Here is a 20,771-nt window from a genome sequence, read left to right on the forward strand (position 1 = left end):
GCAAAACTGCTGTTGTTGTTCTGTTGTTTAATCTCTCTGATGACATGCAGTGTTTACGACTGGGTTTTATACACTGACCTGTATGTGTGGCTTCATTTGCTTCCACGTTACAGAGTGAATAACCCCTTGGTTCAGATAATTTAATGTTTGCTGAAGAACACGTGGCGCAACGTAGTCTTTTTGCCTGTATTGGTCTAAGATTCTTAAGAGAACCTAAAGAAATGACAAATTGATATTTTTAAATGAAGATTCTCTCTCACGCACAGACGTGCAGTGAAGCTCTTCAGTAAATGCACATGGACAGATTAATTAGTTTACAGCAGAAGTTCTAGTGCTAGTAATCACGGTAATGCCTTTGATCCGAAAATCAGAAAACATTTAAATATTAAGGATATAATCCTGCAAGCATTTATGTACATGTCTACCTTTACTACTAACCCCACCATGTGATCACTTGTGATAGTAAACCAAAGATATACTTCAATATTCATAGGCTCTCAGTTTACGCAGGCTTCAGCAAAATTTGGAATAGGTTAGGAAGAGGCACAGAGATTTTCAGACTGGTTGGCTGCTATATCTGTTAGTCGTGTCTGTGTTCATTTTTTAAGGACAGACCCCTAAAGAAGACAAATTACTTTGGAAGAACAGAGATAAGAATAGAAATACTAACTAGAAAAATAGGTTAGTGGCTAAATCTGTGAATCGGAAGAGATGCAAAACCCTCAACTTCAACTCCCTTTTGTAACCATCAGACAGTATCACCTAGCATGTTATCACGAATTCTATCACAAAAAGCACCTTCAATATAAAAGCTTGCTCTACTAAGAAAAACCTACAGAACAAGCCACTTACCTGCACTAACGGCAGATGAACCATTAAGTGTTAATAAGTGTAAAGAACTGTCATGTACACAAATAAGAATAAAAATCAAGGGCAATGCATAACAAAATATTGAGTCATGTATTTTCAGAAAGACAACTCTGCTTCATAATTCTTCACAACATTATAATAGATCTTATTTTGAATATAACTCCCTCATTATGAGTACCAAGTCTGATCTTAAGTCTTTTATACGATACGCTCCTTAGGCAAGAATTGTCTATATCTCATATAGACTCTAGCACGATGTCAGCACTTTACAACTGATAAGTAAGTAATGAAGGCTTAGTAATGTAATATTCACAATAGAACTCTTACTAACTCTGCAAGAAAACATGACAAATCAGCATTTAAGAGCCAGAAATGGAAGAAACGTGCAGAGGGTCTGGTCCGGTCCATTTATCTTGAAAGCCAAACTGCTCCCTCTGCTACATAGCCTAATCTCTTTAACAGATGAACTTTAAGTATTTCAAATGACAACTGCTCATAGGATTTTATTTTTCCACTTAAAAGTTAAACATTGCAAGGAGTTTAGAACAGATGTTAGACTGCGTCCCTTTAAATTTAATGTTTACAGCCTTACCACAACCATTTCTCTCCCTGGTTCTTAACATTTACTTATTTACACAGAATTAATATGCTGGTGGATAAACTATTCTATCATCAAACTGGATGGAGAAAAGTAATTTTGTTTTGCAGACAATCGTGGTATTTTGAAATCTAGTTTAAATTTGAGTTGAAGTTATAACAACAGCCTGGCACCCTGGATCGAATTTAAACCATAAGAAGCCTAAAGATGCCATGACAGGGATTCTTCATCTGGCAGCATGCTGAGCAGCCACATATTCTGGAAATATAGATTATCCAAACACTTGTCACTTGAAAAATATTGTTCCCAGGTGTTTTTCAAGATTTACAGGTCAAAGGGAATCAAGAGCCCAGATCACCAGGAGAGTGTACTGCAGTCTCCTGGCTTCTTAGGAGCCTTTTTGGAATATGTAACCCAAAAGCCTGAACACTCAAGAGCTTTACCTGAGCCAAAAGCCTGAGAACTACTGCTTCTAGTCATACAGTATATGGTAGGCGCATAAGAAACAGGAGGAGCTGTGCCAAAAACATCCAAGTTTGGGAGCCAGCACTGCCAGGGCTTTCAGGCACCGAATTACTACAGCCATTCCACCAAACCAGGGAGATGCTGGAAGCCCACGTTCAGAGGAGTAGGCAGCTGAGCTGGCAGGAAACCACAGAAATTTCTGACATGAATTGCCTCTATTCTATGCAGCTTTATCAGAACTGAACTGTCTCCACGACACCATGTTAATCACAAATAATTAGCATTCCCCAACAAAAAATTCCTTGCAAACTGTGAACTTATGCTGTATCTTTATAAAATATGTTTCCCAAGTATAAAATCACTTTCATTGCTGTTTTCCAGACACCTCCTAATCTGCTTTATCTTACTGAAAGAAAACAGTATCATCGGATTACTGTGCCTAAGTTGTTTGCAGCAAAAGCACTTACTAAAGGCTGACCTGAAAATACACCCTTCTATGGTGTATAGAAGGTGAGGTGAGGGCTCTGCATCAATAGTTTTGTCTCTCAGCTGTATCTAGAATGTTCACACATGATAATACCATTTCACGAGCACTCACCTTTTCTGAGAATTTTCCTGCAGGGTTGTTTGAATTGCTGAAAACTTGTGTTATGTACTTCAGCTGTACGGCACTGAGTTCTAAAGAACCTCTCAATAACTAAAAGGAAGACCTGCCTGACTCTGTTCATTTTTGTTTCATGAATGAAACTCAATACGAGCACACTGTTGAAAAGCAATACAATTCTTCAGCCAAAATGATTTAATTCAGAAACAAATGAACTGTACTTACCTGTTGTATGCCCACAGCGTAGGTTTTTAAAAAAAACTCTGAGAATTCGAAGTATTCTTTAGTCACATTCCCAGGACTTCCATACCTTTAAAAAGAGGAGGCAGATATTTACATTTTGAGAATTCTATTGTTCCAGGAAAACACAGTACTTTCCAAAAAAAAGGGACCCTGAATAGTCTTCCATTCCCAAAGGAATCCTCTCATACAGGTTCCTTCTAAGCCATTATTTCCCATATAATGCCCCACTTCCCCTTTCTTAGATTATCATAATGTACAATACTGTAGTCAAGTAAATATATCCACCTTTTTGTCACAAGCTCTGTAGCTTCCATGTTTATGGATTCCTTTTCAAATCTTCCCCTGCCTTTATATTTGAGAATATAAGCACTTGTAGCTGGCTGTAGTAAAAAAATCTGTAAATTTTAAAAAATGTTCTTCTTCCATGGGGCTAGCTTCTTGCCATCTTAAGAGTCAAATCATTTCAGTAAGAGGTCAGACTAGTGGCTGCACCAGTGCAAGGCAGAGGATAGCAGCAGGAATACCTCCTCCATGACCATGAGCTGTTAAATCAACTAAACTGTCCTGTTTAATTGCACCTCAAGTAATATTACATATTTGTAACCCAAATTTAGTTTCTAATCAGTTTGTTAGTTTGTTACCTTTCAAAAAGACGAGCTACAATATGCAATGCCCACTTCTTGCATTTCCACCACACCAGCTCCGGCCTATCATCTTCATCAATTTGCAAAGTCTCCTATAAATAAATAAATTGATTTTAAATTAGCTGTGTGTATTGTTGAGATAAATGATGCTTTAAATGCTCCTTGTTGAGTAAACTAATACAAATGCACAGCACCAACCAAAAACTTTGGTTAACAGCTATACAACATTCAGAAACTTTCAAATATCTTTATTAGTCAATGTAACTGGATATGTGCAATACCTGCACAATGCCTGTACTTTAATTTTCATGTTTACAACCAGAAACTCTTAGATATACTTGATTACCACACAGTGGCTGCATTCCAGCTTAAACGTTATGCATGATACTAACTCCTCCAAATATATACACCCTAACCATATACTAATGCAAAAGTTATTAAACGAATGTTATGGTTGTGAAATAAATGTATAAAAAATTGAGGAAATGCCAGTTGATGTTGTACATACACAAACAAGAATTTAATTACTGTTTTTGCTCTTCAAGAAATGTGAAGGATAGGTGAAAGAAAAAGAGGAACAGAGAGAAATGATGGGTTTATGATGCGCTTTTGCTTCTTGTTTGAGAGAAACTCGCTAAAATATTTGGAAATTTGCAAATACCCCAGATTGGGGTTTACATGGTGCCACTACCTCAGAGAACGAAATTCTGACAGCTTACATGATCTTCCTGTGTTTCTGTCAGAAAGACCATTTATTCCAAGGATAAGATTCTTAAACAGATGACCTTTTAAAAAAAGAACACTTAGAAATTCTTCACACTGACTGTTCCTCAAATGCCAATGTACAACTATCAGAGGTCCTTACAAAACTAAAACTTACCGGAGGTACATTTCTATCAATGATAGTACGGAAGATCTCCATCCACTGAGTCATAGTCTGGTTATTCACCAACTGGAGTGGCAATGCATACTGAAATAAGAATAAAAACCACAGCCATGATATACTGATTTTATCTGAAAAAGGTAGATATTTCTACAGTAGTTACAATCTGAGGAAGATGAGGCTTTAAGCAAAATTAAAACTAATTAGGTTAGATATTAATACTACTCTAATTGCATCCTTCTTGGTACAATTTACAGAGGAATTTCTGAGCAGACACTATTTGAGGAAAGTTCCTTGGTCTGAGAACTTACTGACTCTCTTTGTTTCTTCCTCTTCTTCACAATAGCCCAGCTAACTTTTAGGGAGCGCAGCAGTGTCAGTATTGCAGGGTTTGGGTAAACCAATAGTATTTAAGTAAGTAAAATATATTCCTAATTCCTACCAAGCTACTACCTAGTAAATCTTACTTCTCCACAAAATCCAAAGCAAAGTGACAGTATTCAGGCAAGCTATTGAAAAGTAAAATAGGATCTTGGGATATTTTTAACCCTCCCCCCCATCTAAAAACAAACTATGTTAGCTTTTTAACCCCTAGTAAGAATTCTCCTGCTGCCTCTTATGTAAAATCTTGTTTTGTTTCTCATTCTCTAGAAGTGCTTCCTCAACAAACACATCCCTGTAAAAGCCAAACTCATCTATGCAAAATGCATGTGCCTCAATAAATAATTTCTGCCAGATCTTCAGAAGATAATGAGAAATGCCACCTACTGAAGCGCACTATTTGACAATTATACTACAATACCCATTACTGACACTTTCAGATCCCAACTAGCACAGTCTAGATACCCATACAGTTTATAACAGGTTATGTGTGACTTCATAGAAACAGGAACATTTCTCCAGTAAGCTTACAGATAGGATGTGCAAAAGTATCTAGGTTCATTCAAAATTTAATCTGGGGGATCATGTGACCTGTTTTTAAGTAGAAAAAACCTATAAAGAACATATTTTTATAAAAGCTGTTCATTGTACATGACTTTTCCCGTTGAAATTGATATTCTTACTCCATCACACCCAGGAGTGTACTGAAAGGGGTCACTCTGCCCAGCAAAGTAAAAGTTTTGGTTTTCCTCTACACAGATGCCAACCTGAACAAGAGCATAGAAGATTTTTAAGATTTGTTTCTGAAGCAGTACAGAGTAATGGGAGTTATCAGGCAGAAGCTGGATCATCTGCTGCTGAATCCGAGGCAAAAATATTTGCATTGCTGCTATGAGAGGATCTCGCTCCTCTGCTTTTTTGTATCTGCAAAGGAAATAAAAATGTTGGTCCAGGAGCTACACACTGGAGATTCTAATGCCTATTCCCCACCACCAATTCAACTTCTGTACCCCAAAACCCCCAAAATAAATAATTAATATCCAGCACTCACTCTCCCCTCCTCTAACCCCCATCTCAACCATTTGTGCAAATTCACTAAGCTATAAATAGAGAAATGAAAACCAACAAATGTTACCTTATATAGAACGCAGCCATAGGAAGGGAGAACTAACGTTCTTTACTACTGAATTGTCAGCTCACAGGAGCAGGGACTTGAATGTCTATGACATTTGTACCAATGCCAAACCCAAGTTGGGTGCTGAACAAATAGGAATAAACAGCCATTGAAAGGGAAAGACAATGCCTTTGTCTGCAAAAGATTCTCTCTCCATTTACATTTCTTTTGTGCAGTTTATACATATATTTCTAACAATGGATTTATTTTTTTCTTTTAAATGAGTGACAGAGCTCACTACATTTCTCCTAATCTATGCTTTGTGGATTTACACTATCAGGAGGGTGGTATAGGTAACAATATGCAATAGGAGTATATGACTATGACAGCACTGTATACATGACATAAAAGTAGAAAATAATTTGCATTCATATATCTAACATTTGGGGAATCTTCAAACAAAAGAAGTTAAGAAATTTTTCACAGATGGGTTAAACCAGATCAAAAGTAAAAAATCTCAAGACAAAAGTCAGTAAACTCATACAGATTACTGCTGGTATCTCTGCTTTCAATTCACTGGTGATATAAAGATGACAAACAGTTTTAATTTATTTGCCAGAAAGAAAGCATAGGACAATTATTAATTCCGGGTTTCTATCTGAATTCCTTGTAGAACTGCCAGCAATCTTAAGAATGTCATTCTCACCAATCAGCTGAGACTGAAAGTACTGCTTCCTCATCTACTCATGGACATCAACTTACTCATAAGTCTTCACCAGCTGATACAGGCACAGGAGGCTCCCAAGCCAACTTCCACTGTTTTGAGACTGCAAGTAGTAGCCTATCTTGTCTACCACGGCTGTCCAATGGCCAGGAAAGTCATGTTTAATGATAGCACGGAGGCACATTGTCAGCTGGGCTCTATGGCAGGAGGGAATAAGAAATACATTATAAGTACATAAGATCATGGCATAGTGTTTAAAATTACAGGACAGATCCTGAATCTTGGTTTATTTGCCACAATATACGTATTACATCATAAGCATCATACGTATTTTAACAACACTGAAAGAGTTCTGGGAAGTGGCAGATGAAAAGCAAGGGGAAAAAAAAAAATCCCAGGGGATTTAACTTCAGGGAAGAAACTAATTTTAGAACATTTTAGCTACTTTTCTCCCTTCCTCCTCCCTTCTCCACACTCGTCAGGCAGTATTTGAAAACAATTAATTGCTCATGAAACCAGCTAGCTTTGTACTTTGAAAATGAATGTGTACACTTCTACATGCTTAAGAGGCTGAAAGCAACCACGAAACCACAAATTTGTACATTTCTATTAAACAATATTGGACTGTGTATGACCTAAACCAGAGGTTCATCACGAAACTACAGTCTTCCTGGGATCTACTAGAAGCAACACTTTCTCAACTTCCAAAGCATATGCCAGAGCCAATTAGGTAAAAACATTTTACCATTCCTCTCCCTCCATGCACTTTGAGTTGCCACTCACAATGGTGAGGCGAGATAGGATTGTTAATTGACTAAAGTGAGGTGTGATTCAAAAAGCTGAGCAGCACTGAACTAGAAGCTGTAAATAAATACTCTTAGTTCTGCTAAGGAATTCAGCAAAAAAAAAAAAAAGTCTGCAGAAAATATTGGTTCTTCTGTATTTAGTTTTCCTTGGGTATCCTCTTGCAGTTCATTACATAAGGAGCCACTATTAAAAAGTAGTTCAATAAGGGGCCCTCCACCTACTGATCTTTTTAGCTTTGTACTAACTTACCTTCCCCCTCAAGTCTTTGGAATTTGTGCTTGTTGCCAATTTGTTCCTCCCCCCTTTATTCTCACAAGCAAACAGTGAAAAATAACAGGATTAGAATATCAGACCAGTTCCAGTAAAGTTTCTTTGACTTTTTGAATCTCTGACAAATCTACAAATTTAGCCAGTATTTAGAAACCCTGTACTTGATTCCAGGTGATTGCCCCAGTGTTTTCAACAATCCTTTTAGACGTAGATTGTCATTGTAACATCAGGGCATTTTGAATATCAGGTTATGAAACAATGGCTGAACTAGTTTGCAAAAAACTTTTCAAACTTCCATTATTTTGTGTTCTTTTGTATGAACCTAGCCTTAGTATTTATGACACGATGGCAGGAGAAACTACATACCCTTATTACCTTATCACAAAACAACACAAAGCTTCCTTATCTCGTAGCACAACCTTGGCAAGGAGCACCTATCTCTGTCAGTGAAGATACTAACCATCTGCATCAGAGCGCGTTGGAAAAGATTAACTGGAAATGATGATTTAGTTCATTTTCTTGTCTCAGTACAGGACCATTTATGCCCTAAGCATTCCTGGCAGGTGTTTGTCTGATTTATTCATAAAGACCTCCAGTTACAGCAATGCCATAGCATTCTAGTGCTTCATTATTTTTTAAAAGTGTTTTCTCTAATCCCAATTTCAATCTGTAGTAAATCACCTCCTCTGGATATGACTACTGACAAAAAAAGGACATCTTTGGGCACCTAGCTGGTGGAGAGGAGGAGGAAAGAAGAGGAAGATTTTCTTCTGTTTTTTGATGATGAACATCTATACGGTATAGCCTAATCCCAATTTATCAGCCTCACTTTAATTAAGAGTGAACAAGTATAGGTTGTAGCACGTCTGTGCATCTTAACTATTCTTCCAGCAAAAAGAGAACAGCATTTCTTTGTTCTTTGAATATCTTAAAACCAAGAATGCTAATTCACATTTAAATACTGAGACTACATATAAAAATAGCAAAAGTAACTGAGAAAAGGGCTGCTAACAAAAACCAAGCAGATCTTGGGTGGTATTTCCCTAAGTGGTTGATTCGGTATTGCAGATAGCCCTCTTTGCCCTCATCAGCCAAATAGATGGGCTGTCACTACAGCAGTGTTGTATGCCACTTCAAACACCACCATAAGAGGATAAATGACATCACCGGGCTCTTAGCCAGGTTACTACATTTCTGAAAAACAAGTGCATATAAATATGTTAAAATTTATTATTACATTTTCAAAACAAGTACTTTTTGAAAACAATTCATCTCCCAAGAAATTGAGATTCTTACATCAATTACATCTGGACTGGTAGATCTGAAAACTTGAGCTACAGAAATACCTCTACACAACGTAAGGTACCTCACTAAGTCAGGAGAGCGAATTATTCCTTCTACAATGTTATCACGAATCTGCTGACGATCATTTTCATGAATGTTGAATGGAAATACTGCTTCTCCAGGAGGTGGTTCACGGTCCGGCCAGTACTGCGTCACCATGTTCTTCAGGTAAATGGCAGCTAAGTATAAACATTGGGGAAATAAAAATTTAATTGTAACACACCTCCATGTTACTCTGTGCTCAACTTTACTACAAGTTGTAAGTAAAACAAAGAGTTGAAAAGTCGACTGAAAATCACTGCATGAGTTCTTAACAATTATAGGCACTAAGCACAGCTGAGTCTCAAAACTGTTTTCTTTATGATTCCACACAAGATCAGGCTCAAGTACTGGGTCCTAAACAAAACAGGACAGTATTCAGCCAGCTTCTATCAGGGTACATTTTTTATTACAGCAATCTTCTATATGGACATAATATTCCATCGTTCTAAACAAGTAAACAAAAATCTACTTATCTGCATTTTTAGTCATCCCTAGCTCAAGCTCAGTAAGTGAAGTTTAGAAAGCTCATGTAAACAAACCATTGTGCATGCAGATGGGACACTCTGCTTGGGGAAATGTCCAGTATGAAACTGGCATGTGGCCTACCTTCTATTCAGACCGAAATGTTTGTTGTGAATTCCCTAAGCTTTATCTCACTACTAGGATTTCCCATAATCCCTTAGAATTGTTCCCTTCTGTCTCACATGAACAACCATGAAAAATAAAGTTAATCTTCAACTGAAAATAAAGCAGCATTTATGCTTCAGTACTAAAATGCCTGTAGGCATTCTTTATGAAAACGTAGTAAATATGGTGTAAGACATTAAAGGAATGTTCTTAATAAACTCTTATCCCTGCACTAGTTCGGTCGATTACTAGCTAGGGTTTTAAAGTTTAAATAAGATATCCTTGGGTACAATCATTTTTCTTGGTGATAACAAATTACTAAGCATGAAAACATGTAGTTCATAAAATATTTTATAGGAGCAAGAGGAAAAGCAGTTCTTTGTCTACGATGTGCCAGAATTCTCAAACAAGAAACAGGTCCAGAAAGACCAGCCCAAGACTTTAATTTACTTTATCCATAGATCTTGTTGTTATACAAATTCTTGGCTTTTAAAAAATTCCCAGGGACATCTGTTAACTTACAAATGTACTTTAAACATGTTTTTCTATTTTATACCCCTACTCTGTAAAAAATAAAAAATAAACAAAAATTTTGGAAATTATGTTCTACATACGTGGTGGTTTTTCCTGAATGATACTGAAATGAAAGCTTAATTTACAAAAATTACTTTATGGAGTCTAGATTAAGCATGAAACTTTACTAGAGAACGGTTTAACAATGCCATTCAAAGTTGGATTATCTTTGAAAAAATAAATGCCAGCATGACAAACAGCATATGTCAGCATGGCCCAACGCACTCGGGGGATTAATAGGATCTGTACAAAAAAACCAACAGTGCTTCTATGGGAAATGCTGTTCCATAGGATAAAAATAGAGCTGTGAGCGAAACAGTGCTCATCAATTTCTTGGAAAAGCTGAATATTTTCTGTATCTGTCAAAAATATTGTATAGGAGTAGTTAAAATAGATTACAAAAATTTAGAATCTGATCTTGCACAGATGTATACCCTGAAGTTAACTGCATCACCACACCTGAACTGACAAACACAGCTGAGCAATCTTCCTAGACATGCTCAGACTGTAAATTTATAGTTCAGCAGTGATGTGACCTTCCTTCAAATCTACTTTTGTGAGCAGATACCATAGATACTGACTAAGCATACATGGCTATCCTTGACCTAAGGAACTGTGAGGTGGGGTTTTCCTTATTTTTTAGAAGCTTTCTTTTTTCCAGGAAAAGAGATTCAAATAGAGAAATGTGTATAAAAGTGAGATTCACTATTATTTTTAAATTCCCACTTGTCTTGGTATCACTACTTCTACACCACCAGGAAAAAGAAGGCCTAAGGCTCCCTGAGTACTCAGCTTTGAACAGAAACCATTCTCATATCAGTATCACAGCAATCCAGTAGGGATCACTACAAACACAGGGATGCCAAACCAGGGCTCTACCTTATACCCCTAGTTTTATCCGATCCTCATGTTAGATCCTTTTCATTTCCACGTTCAGAACAAACGTGAACTTACTTGCATTGCAACAGAGCTTGATACTCCGTTGAAATAACATACAGACTGACTTTCTACTGAAAGAAAAGGAAACAAGGAATTCACCTCACCTGCTTGACGCACTGGAAATTCGACCTGATCTGATACTATAATTTGCAGTAGACTTGGAGCAAAATTGATGATCTTGTAGGACTGAAATACATACAAAACACAGTTAGCAAATCACTATCTTTAAAGAAGACTGTATTACCAAAAGCTGAATAACAAATACAAAGGATTTTTCAGTTTTCTTTGACTCTCCTCATGAAGTACGAAAGGTTTTCAGCACTTGGATTTACCCAGATCTGCAGCAATCCAAATAATTACTTGTAAAAGCTGAGCATATAATGGCCCATGGGTGGAATAAGTAATGTGACAAGGCTCTCCATTAGAGATTAGTAGTAATTAATATTTAAATAGTGATACTGAATATTTAAATAATTCTGAAAATGAATAATGAGAAGCACTACAGATCTCTCTTTGAATTATTTAACTTGGCCTCATAAGTCAAATGGATATTGACATGCTTCATCAATACATACCATTTATTTGCAAAACAAATTGCGGTGTAATAGCAGTACTGAATTTTGAAGAGATTAAGAAAACCATTTAAAATTATTTTCAGCTGTAAACAGCATCTGCGTTAGCCAGATATTATACACCTATCTTCTAATGAACTAGATCTTAACAGAAAAGCAAAAACTGGGGAAACACAGTGGAATAACCATTTTTAATTAAAATCAAGTGTACACAGATAACATTTCAAACCCCACAGCCTTCCTGGGAACTTTTCAAACGCTCCATCAGCCATGCAGCTGAAGAATTTCAAAGAGAAAATAATGCTCACTGAACTTCTGAGCAAGGCACGCCAGATTGAAAAGATGTGAAAATCTGATAGCATTATACTGCTGTCATTCAACAGGGGTCCTCCAACATGAAGAATCATTGACTCAGCATGGTGCCGTAACTGCTAAGCCTTGGCAACATCAGTAGTTACTAGCAGGTCAGATCTTTCATCACTTACATCCATGTGCTTTATGCTCAGAGAGAGATGTTTCTTGGGGCTAGATAGCAGAAGCTTGCTTTATTTCACCTTTTATAGTATTTCTTTCCAACTGCTTTGCCTGGCAGTTCTGTGGTTGTTCCCAGAGCTGTGCTTTAAGTACAAATATACTACACCCTCCCGTAAACTTTGCCCCATTCAAAAGCTGTGAAATAAAGAGGAGCGTTCTGCTCTTCATGTACCCAGTTCCTTGATCTAGCATTTCCATAATGAGGTAAAATTACATTGCTTTCATGATGCCTAAGTGCAACAGCTGCATCACAACACTATCATTCAATAATTTTACCAAATCAGTTAACTTTCTGGCCCTCATTTTACTCATTATAATGATAGCATAATTCTAACCTACTCTGTGCTCAGAGACTCATTTGGTGTTTAGAGAGTAATCTGAGATCTCACATAAAAGCAGTAATGGCAAACCAAAAGCATACTCTCCTATAATTCCCTTCTCTATAAACTTTAATTATCCATAAGAAATGCTCCAAATAAAGTAAAAGCTGTAACAGACAGTACAGGAACACCATTTATCTACAGACATGCTGAAATACCAGCTGCCAACGTCAACTGGTTGAAGCATACTCAATTCCCAAGATCACCTTTTAATTGAGTGTCCTGGAGTGCAAAGTTTGTCCTTCAGTTGCTACTGGACAAAATCTCTACAATGTTGGTAGGTTCTGACGGGGGTTGTAGTAGGCTGCAGCATTCTCTAGCACTCAACACGCAACTCCAGGGAGATAAGGAAGCCACAAGGAACTCCAGCAGCACAGAAAACCAAAAATATGCATAAGCTCTAATCATCCTTTTTATTCTAAACAGTGCCAGTATGTTGTTCTCAGACCCAATCTACTCACAGCTTTTACTACCATGAACGCATTAAGAATGCAACCTTTTGGGGGGTTGTTCTGCTGCGTTGTTTTCCTGCAGTAACCCTACCAGTATGGCAGTTAGGGTGGACATAGTGGTAACAGTAAAAATTGTTTCCCTTTCTCCGTGCAAATAGCTTTTACTGAATCCACATTAAAGTCAGTGCTACTCCAGAAAGCTTTACTGGTACCACTTGTGCTGGCGTACAACTGCTACCCGTGAAGTTTTGCCAGGATATATACAAATACGGTTATTTGGCCTGCGCAGCAAATCCTCTCAGCAAGCGTCTGGAGTGACAAAAGACATGTTACGCAGAAGGTACGCGCAGCGTCTCAGAGGGGGCCCCAGCCCTACCAGCACGCTGCTATGAGGTTTCTTTACACTTCACATACCAACACCCCTAAAGGGACGACAGGAACAGAGTATCAAGCTCCCATTAAATCCACCTACTCCATACTATTGTCATTACCATAATTCACATTTGTACATAGCTTCATTTTCTAACTGTTATCAGAAACATGAACGCTGTAGAGATCAACAGAGACTGTGTGCCCCCCGTTTGGTTGTATTTGTGAAGCTCAAACACCATCCTGCTCACTTGTGCAACAACAAACCCGCTCAGGAAAACTACATGGTGCTTGCAATTTTTAGAACAGAGGACTTTTTAAAAAGCTGCATGCAGCAACAATTTTCCTATACCAGCACATTCTCGTTGGTTTAGTTGCCTCACAACACTGTGATCTTGGGATGTATCCTTTCCCTGCCTTGTACAGGAAACCATTTAACAGGCTCCTGGGCATCAGTAAGTAAAGCTGTACATATCACACGAGCAGGTGCAGAGCAATTGTCAGGGGTGTGCTGTGTAAATGGGAAGAGACAAGGAAGAGATCTTGGTGCTGGATGAGTTCAGCAAGACAGTTATTTACATCATTAGAGCTGCACTTGAACTTTCACAAAGGGAGAGCAGGGATACTGTCAGTCCCACGGAAAGAATCGAAAGCTATCTGCTGATTCTGAAGAGCCATGCCCAGGAGCCACAGGGAGGCACCAGATGGCTGAAAAAGACCTTCAGCACAACTCCTGGAATACAGCACGCTGCTTTGTGCAGCACGCTGCTTTGTGCAGGCTGTGAACATCTACATTGCCTTCGATTCACATTGTTGTGGAAGGTGCTGACCCATGGTGGCATATGTTTATTTTGAAGGAGAAAGTAAAAGTTTTTTAAATATAAACTTTCACTGAGTAATTACAAACGATGATCATTTTAAAGCTGTGTAAAATACATACCAAATCACATGTCAGAGCATTTATACTGAAAAAACCTCAAACTCATTCATTTAATTTTCACTGGGATTAAGAGGATGTGATACAGCAACATGCAAACTAGCAGCTAAACTGGGAGAGGCGCACAGCATTGGTAAGATGCAGTTTGGTAAATCTACAGCAATGGAGAAGAGATGCGTATGTCCCCATACATCTTGTGCTATCTGTGTCTGCTGTCTCAGGAACTGTGCACTGCAGCTGTACAGCTTCCTGCACTCCATCCTTATACCTTTGGCCTAACATATATTCTTCCCTGCCTCAGTATTACAGCTCCAGTCTTTGAAAGATCAGAGAATGCATCATTTTTTGCCTATTTCCTCTTCCATTTGATTAGGTATAGAACAGGTGACACCCAAGAAAGCCTCATATGGGCCACAGAGAAATGGCAGGATGAACACCATCAAATGAAAAGGACTAGAATGCAACAAATTTCCCCAAAAGGATCTTACTGAAGCAAATACTCTTCACACCTAACATTCAGATTTGGATCCCAGGTTATCGTGTATTGTATACTACTAAACTCATTTCAGTAAGTAGTATTTCTGTCTTGCTTGCTGTCACATTTAAATCCCACAGCAAGCAACTGCTCCATAATCTTATTTGTCAGTAACCTTTGCACTGCACTGATGACATCCACAGTGGCTGAGTGCAGAACAGCACTGGAAGGTGCTTTTTCCCCTGCAGGACAACAACAGGACAATCTAGGACAATGCATATGGAAAACTGGAGCCTTCCCTCAGGTTCTGCAAGTGAAGCCCAGACCATCGTTCTACACCAACAGTAAACACCTCTTTCTCTGTGCCTCCTAATCCATGCGTGGCATGTAAAAATCGCTGAAAAATCAAGGCACTACATCTTTGCTTGCAAAGACAGACAGAAGAAATTTGTGCCTTGAATACATATGCAATTAACTGTTTATAAAGATTATTTTAACGTTCACATACATTTGATCTGAATGCTCAACTACCTGGTTTAGTAAGTTTTATTTTCTGTTTGCTGTGCACTGGAAATGTGTTACTTATAAATTCCACCAGTATTTCACACTCGGGAATATTTTTGCAGTTGTTAATAGTATTTTCTCTCGTTTTTCACACTGTCAGACACAGGCAGTTGTTAAAACAAACTACAACTTCAAAAGACACTTTTTTCTTTCCCCGCCTACACACAAAGGCATTGTTTGGGCAGGGGAAAACACACACGGCGAAAATAAGCATATGTAAGAACCTACCTGAGCTTCTTTCCTTTGTGGGCTCTGCTGCCAAATTCATCCAGCCTCAAACAAACTCCACTTTCCACAGAACTTCTAATCATACAAGTCAACTTCCTCATCAAATTGGTCTTCAATACAAATACCAAAATACCTGAGATTCCTTCCTCTAGGTAATGAGGTGCTCATTGGCACTTTCAGAGTGGTCTTAAGATCCTCACCCACTATGGCAGCCAGCTCATCAAAGATGTGGTAGATATGGAAGCCCTTATCTTTATTCTGGACTCTTCTGCTTTTAGGCAATTTTCTCATAGTTCTTTCTCTTCTTCCAGCATTGCTACTCTGCTCCTGTCAAAGCCACATTCTGCAAACCCTTCTCAATATTTACACAAACAGCTGCAATCTAGATCTTATTTCCCCCCTTTGTTACAAACCAAAGAAATGCATTATAGCAGGTTGAGCCATTGAAGATGAATGCATTAAAATTGTGAGGGGAGCACAAGAAAGAGAGGAGTATGGAAAGGTGTGTACACTTAGAAAATCGACAGGCTAAAAGAGAAATAACAGCAACTACATGATAGATTACTGACCTGGCAGGAAACTACTGCTCTAGTTTATCAAGAATCACATTTCAGACAAATCTCACACATCCACCTGTGTTCAGGTTACAGAGGAGCGAAGTTTGTTGACGACTCAGAAGTAGCATGCATCATCCAAGGAGAAAGATCAGAAAAATCCTACAAAGAACTGAGTGATCTTTAGAACTGCACCAAAAAAAACGGAGTGGGCTAAAGAGACAAAGAACAGAGTCATGCACTCAAAGATACTAGGAACTTCTCCTAAAAGCTTGAGGTTTCTTTGTGAGGAACAACCATACAACAAAAAGAGGCCTCGGTATATTAAATGATGAGAAATATGTAGATGTTGGACACAAGTAAGGTAATTGTAGTTTTAGAAGGTATCAAATGAGGTATTAGTGGCATTGAACATGAGACTTTCTGGAATGCTGCAAACAGATGACCACATTGCACAGGAAAGATTAATTCAAATTGAAACAAGTGCAAAGAAGAGCTGTGCCCTCCTATTATTAGATTTCGTAAATTCAGTTTTATTATAAGTCAAAGGAAATACAGCCTGTTGAGGCAAGGAAAACAGGCCAGTAGGGACCAGCCTTTGACAAATATGTCAGAAAGGGTACCAAGAAATCTATACTGCTTAAGAAGTAAGACTGGCACAAATGGATACAAATGGACCATAAATTAATTTTGTCTGGAAACCACAGTTTGCTTCTAGCTGCAGGAGGAAGAAAATTCACAAACATCTTTCCAATAGATACAATAATGGAAGAAAAAAATGAATCTTGACTCCATTTCTGAACGCAGTTAGATGATAATCTAGAAAGTAGACAACAGCTTTATTTATTCAGCTCTATCTTTACACATGTGGAGAAACATACAGAAGAGAAAGAGGCATTTTCAAACATGCTGGGACTTTTCACAGGTAGGGAAGCTTTCCTTCATTTTAACACCATTCCCCATGCTCTATGCTGTAAGCAAATGACAGTCAGGATCATTACAATATTGTTCTAAAGGACTCTGTTCTGGTATAGGCAACGAGGTGCCTACAGAGAGGTGCTATATGGGTGGACGAGTAGGATCTACACTCTCTGGGAAGCTCCCGTCACTACCTGGATTCAGACTTGAAAGCAAATGTACACTGCAGACAGGCTAACACAAGAGAAGTTTTACCTCAAAACCCATTAGCGTGTGTGTATCAGGAGCAGCATCACTTTAACCATCGCACAGAATAAAGGTGACCCCTGTTCTGTTTGGCCAAGTGTTATATTACCATTTCAAGCACTTACTGTTGGAGGGTTTTCTGTTTGGTTGGTGGATTGGTTCTTTTGCTAGGGTGAGATAAATGCCAGAACAGCATCTGGATTCCAGTACTTGCAGGAACACAGTGATATGTCAACACTATCATTAGATACACGAGAGTCTGACATGTCGCTTTGAAGTCTTGCTTCAAAAGCATTGAAAGGCTTCAAGATGTCAAAGGCCCACATTAAGCAACATTCCTCAGGAGCACTTTTGTTCCTCGTCTGAAGAGTCGTGTCAAACCCAGCACTGCATCAGTACATTGTATCAGTCACATACATCATGCTTCATTTAGTAACAGAAAGCCTACACAATAATAGGTATGTCTTAGTTTCAAGACTCATTTCTTATAGTAGATAGAAAAGAGAAAATGTGCCAGCTATTTTAAATAACAATCTGTATCTCAGCCTGATCTCAATAAATGTACTTGTCGACTTGTCCTCTGGAATCTAAAACCTGTGTCTTTTATGAGAACTGCATTATCCATCGCTTGAACCTAAAACACTTAACAGATCTCAATCTTGCTTTCAAAAGTTTTCCTGAGCTTCTTATTGACGACAGAACAACAGTGTAAGGAGCAGGACCCAGGAATCCAGACAGCTGCCTCTTTGTTCTCAGCCTGCCAAACATGCAGCAGTTTATTGTTGTAGTTCCAACTCCTGTGCAACAGACTGCTGACAAATATTTATAATTTCCCTCTCAGTCCTTCATAGTAGGGATAAAAATAGACACTGATGAAATTTTTGAAGTAACTATGCCAAATAAAGAAATAAAAGGTTTGTATTTTTATCTAACTATCCCCAAGAGCCTTCTCAATGTCCAGCACTTAATCCACTGATTTACTAAAGGAATTTGCCAACTGCTAAAGCAAGGATTAGCTCTACCTAATTCAGAATGAGTTTTAAATTGCCTAAATAGAAAATTAAGCCGGAGAAGCAACTAGCAGTAACACCTGACAGCCAATTCCCACTGACCATTTTGCTAAGACACCAACAGAGTCAAAAAAATCCAAGTCCTCCAATGGAATTGATCCATTCCACTAAAGCATAGAGGTAAAGGGTTTAACACTGTGCAAGGAAACTTTCTCCTTTTTCAAATGTCCAAATTCATAGAAACACAGAACAGCCTGAGTTGAAAGGGACCTTGAAGCTCATCTAGTACCAACCCCCTGCCATGGGCAGGAACACCTTCCACTAGACCAGGTTGCTCCAAGCCCCATCCAGCCTGGCCTTGAACACTGCCAGGGATGGGGCAGCCACAGCTTCTCTGGGCAACCTGTTCCAGTGCCTCACCACCCTCACAGGGAAGAGTTTCTCCCTAATATCTAATCTAAATCTCCCCTCTGTCAGTTTAAAGCTGTTCCCCCTTGTCCTGTCACTACATGCCCTTGCAAAGACTTTTTGCAGGCCCCGTTTAGGTACTGGAAGGCTGTTAAGAGAATCGAGACTGTTCGCATTGTTTTGATTCAGTGCTTACTGCCTGTACTAACTGCGGGATGCTATGATAAATACTACCAATACAAACCCAACGTGCCTTTCTCAGAGTTTTACTCGGCGCGCTGCTGAACGGGACAAAATCCCGGGAGCCAGCGCTCCCAATCATTTGGAAGAGCAGGACCGAGACCCGAGGAGCACGGCGCCCCGTACCATGCCTCCCAGCACGGAGCACCGCAACCAGCGCCCAAGCCAGCCGAGGGTTACACTGCCGCGCTCCATCCCGTACACCCTGCTCCCAGGAGCAGAAACTAAGGACACAGCGGACCGAGGACACTCAGCCTGCACAGCCGCCGGGCTCCCATGGCCCGGACCGGGGCTCCGGGAGCCGGCGGGTCCCGCCTCGGGGGTCCCGCGCTGCCGCCAGGCCCGAGCGCCCGGGGCAGCGGGGCGGCCACTGACAGCCGGCGGGGAAGGGCCCGCTCCGGCGGGTGTTGCCCCCGGCCCGGCCGCACTGCCCCGGGCCGCTGAGCGGAGCGGAGCGGGCGGCCCCGCTGAGGAGGAGGGGGCGCACCCCGCCCCTGCCGGCGGGGCCGGGCGGCCCCGTGCCGTGCGGCGGCCCCATGCCGCGGCGGGGCGGGGGCGGGGCAGGCCGGCGGCGGGTCGTAGCCGGGGCCGTCCGCCCCCCTCACCTGATTGAGCTCGTTCTCGGCGGCGATGCGCAGCTTCGGGTCTATGGTGCCCTTCAGAGCCTGGATGATCCTGTTGGGATCCATGTTGCCGTTCCGCCGCCGGCAGGCAGCGCGTCCCCGGGGGCAGGAGGAGGAGGAGGAAGAGGAGCCGGCGCTAGCGCCGCCGCCCCCCCGTGCCACAATCGCAGGCTCGTGTCCCCCACCCCCCCCGGTCCCTCTCCGGAGCCATTCACCGGTTTGCGACAGCTGGGTATCGGGAAACGGGCACTGCTTTACGGCCGCAGCGCCTCCTTCTGGCTTCGTGTGGAGGTCGGCGAGAGGTGGCCGCCATCTTGTTGTACGGCTAAAAGTCAGCCGGGATGGCACGCTGGAGGCGGGGTTAGGGAGCGGTCTCCCTGCCGTAGCTCTGTGGGGGCGGCCATGTCGCCGTACGGAACGCAGGCTGTGGAGCAGGCCCGGCAGTCATGGCAGCGAAGGGGCGGCTGGGGCAGCCCCCACCCCTACCCATGGTAGGGGTGCCGCTGCTGCAGTGCTGTTGAGGAGCCTCTGTCCATCGCTGTTAGTGGCCTCTTTCCTACCTTGCAGCGAGCGGCAGCACTAGCTGAGGCTCGCTAGGCGCACAGGCATTGGGTTGCTCAGCCCACAGGATGCTTCCAGACCCTCTGCACTATCCGTCTTTGCCAGCACATACTTTGGCTGCACTTAAAGTAAAATCCGCGTTTTCCTTCTTAACACTTTGCTCCTTTTTTCCAGTAGCTTTCTAGCTTGCATACCAGGCTCGATGCGTATTTGCTGCGAGGTGAGTTGTTTGCACAAGAATTAAGCTGAGTACACAAAGACTGAATGGAGGTGAGGTCAGTTCCATTACTCACAGTTATCCAGGTACCTGCAGCTGGACAAGAAAAGCTCGCGCCATACAGGAAGATGGAAACATGCTGTGAGGTGCTTCCTAAAATGTGCAGCTGGACACACTGTAATTCCTACTATGCTCCTGAGCGTGTTTCTTTGTGATGGTTATCCTCATCATTGTGTAGATTAGTAGAACCTTAAAATTACTTGTTTATCTTAATGGTGTTTGTGTGCGAAAATCATAGCATAGTCAGGGTTGGAAAGGACCTTAAGATCATCTAGTTCCAACCCCCCTGCCATGG

The 20,771-nt window shown here is 40.6% G+C and overlaps 1 protein-coding gene across 3 annotated transcripts in view; it reads right to left on the bottom strand.

Moving 5' to 3' along the window:
• IPO8 (importin 8) overlaps window positions 1-19,967 on the bottom strand; it is a 49,396-nt gene extending 29,429 nt beyond the window's left edge. For 2 of the 3 annotated variants that reach the window (XM_030478264.1, XM_030478267.1), the window contains exons 1-9: window positions 19,621-19,967; window positions 11,233-11,314; window positions 8,970-9,126; window positions 6,565-6,723; window positions 5,456-5,612; window positions 4,305-4,394; window positions 3,422-3,516; window positions 2,763-2,847; window positions 79-213 (exon numbers count right to left, since the gene is read on the bottom strand). In XM_030478264.1, coding sequence (XP_030334124.1) covers window positions 79-213; window positions 2,763-2,847; window positions 3,422-3,516; window positions 4,305-4,394; window positions 5,456-5,612; window positions 6,565-6,723; window positions 8,970-9,126; window positions 11,233-11,314; window positions 19,621-19,704 — 1,044 coding nt within the window. In that variant the 5' untranslated portion in view covers window positions 19,705-19,967. The remainder of the gene's footprint in view (window positions 1-78; window positions 214-2,762; window positions 2,848-3,421; window positions 3,517-4,304; window positions 4,395-5,455; window positions 5,613-6,564; window positions 6,724-8,969; window positions 9,127-11,232; window positions 11,315-19,620) is intronic. The other variant, XM_030478265.1, reaches the window with a different exon arrangement.
• Window positions 19,968-20,771: the final 804 nt, after the last annotated feature.

This window comes from Strigops habroptila, chromosome 3, assembly GCF_004027225.2.
Source record: "Strigops habroptila isolate Jane chromosome 3, bStrHab1.2.pri, whole genome shotgun sequence".
NCBI classification, from domain to species: Eukaryota; Metazoa; Chordata; class Aves; order Psittaciformes; family Psittacidae; genus Strigops; species Strigops habroptila.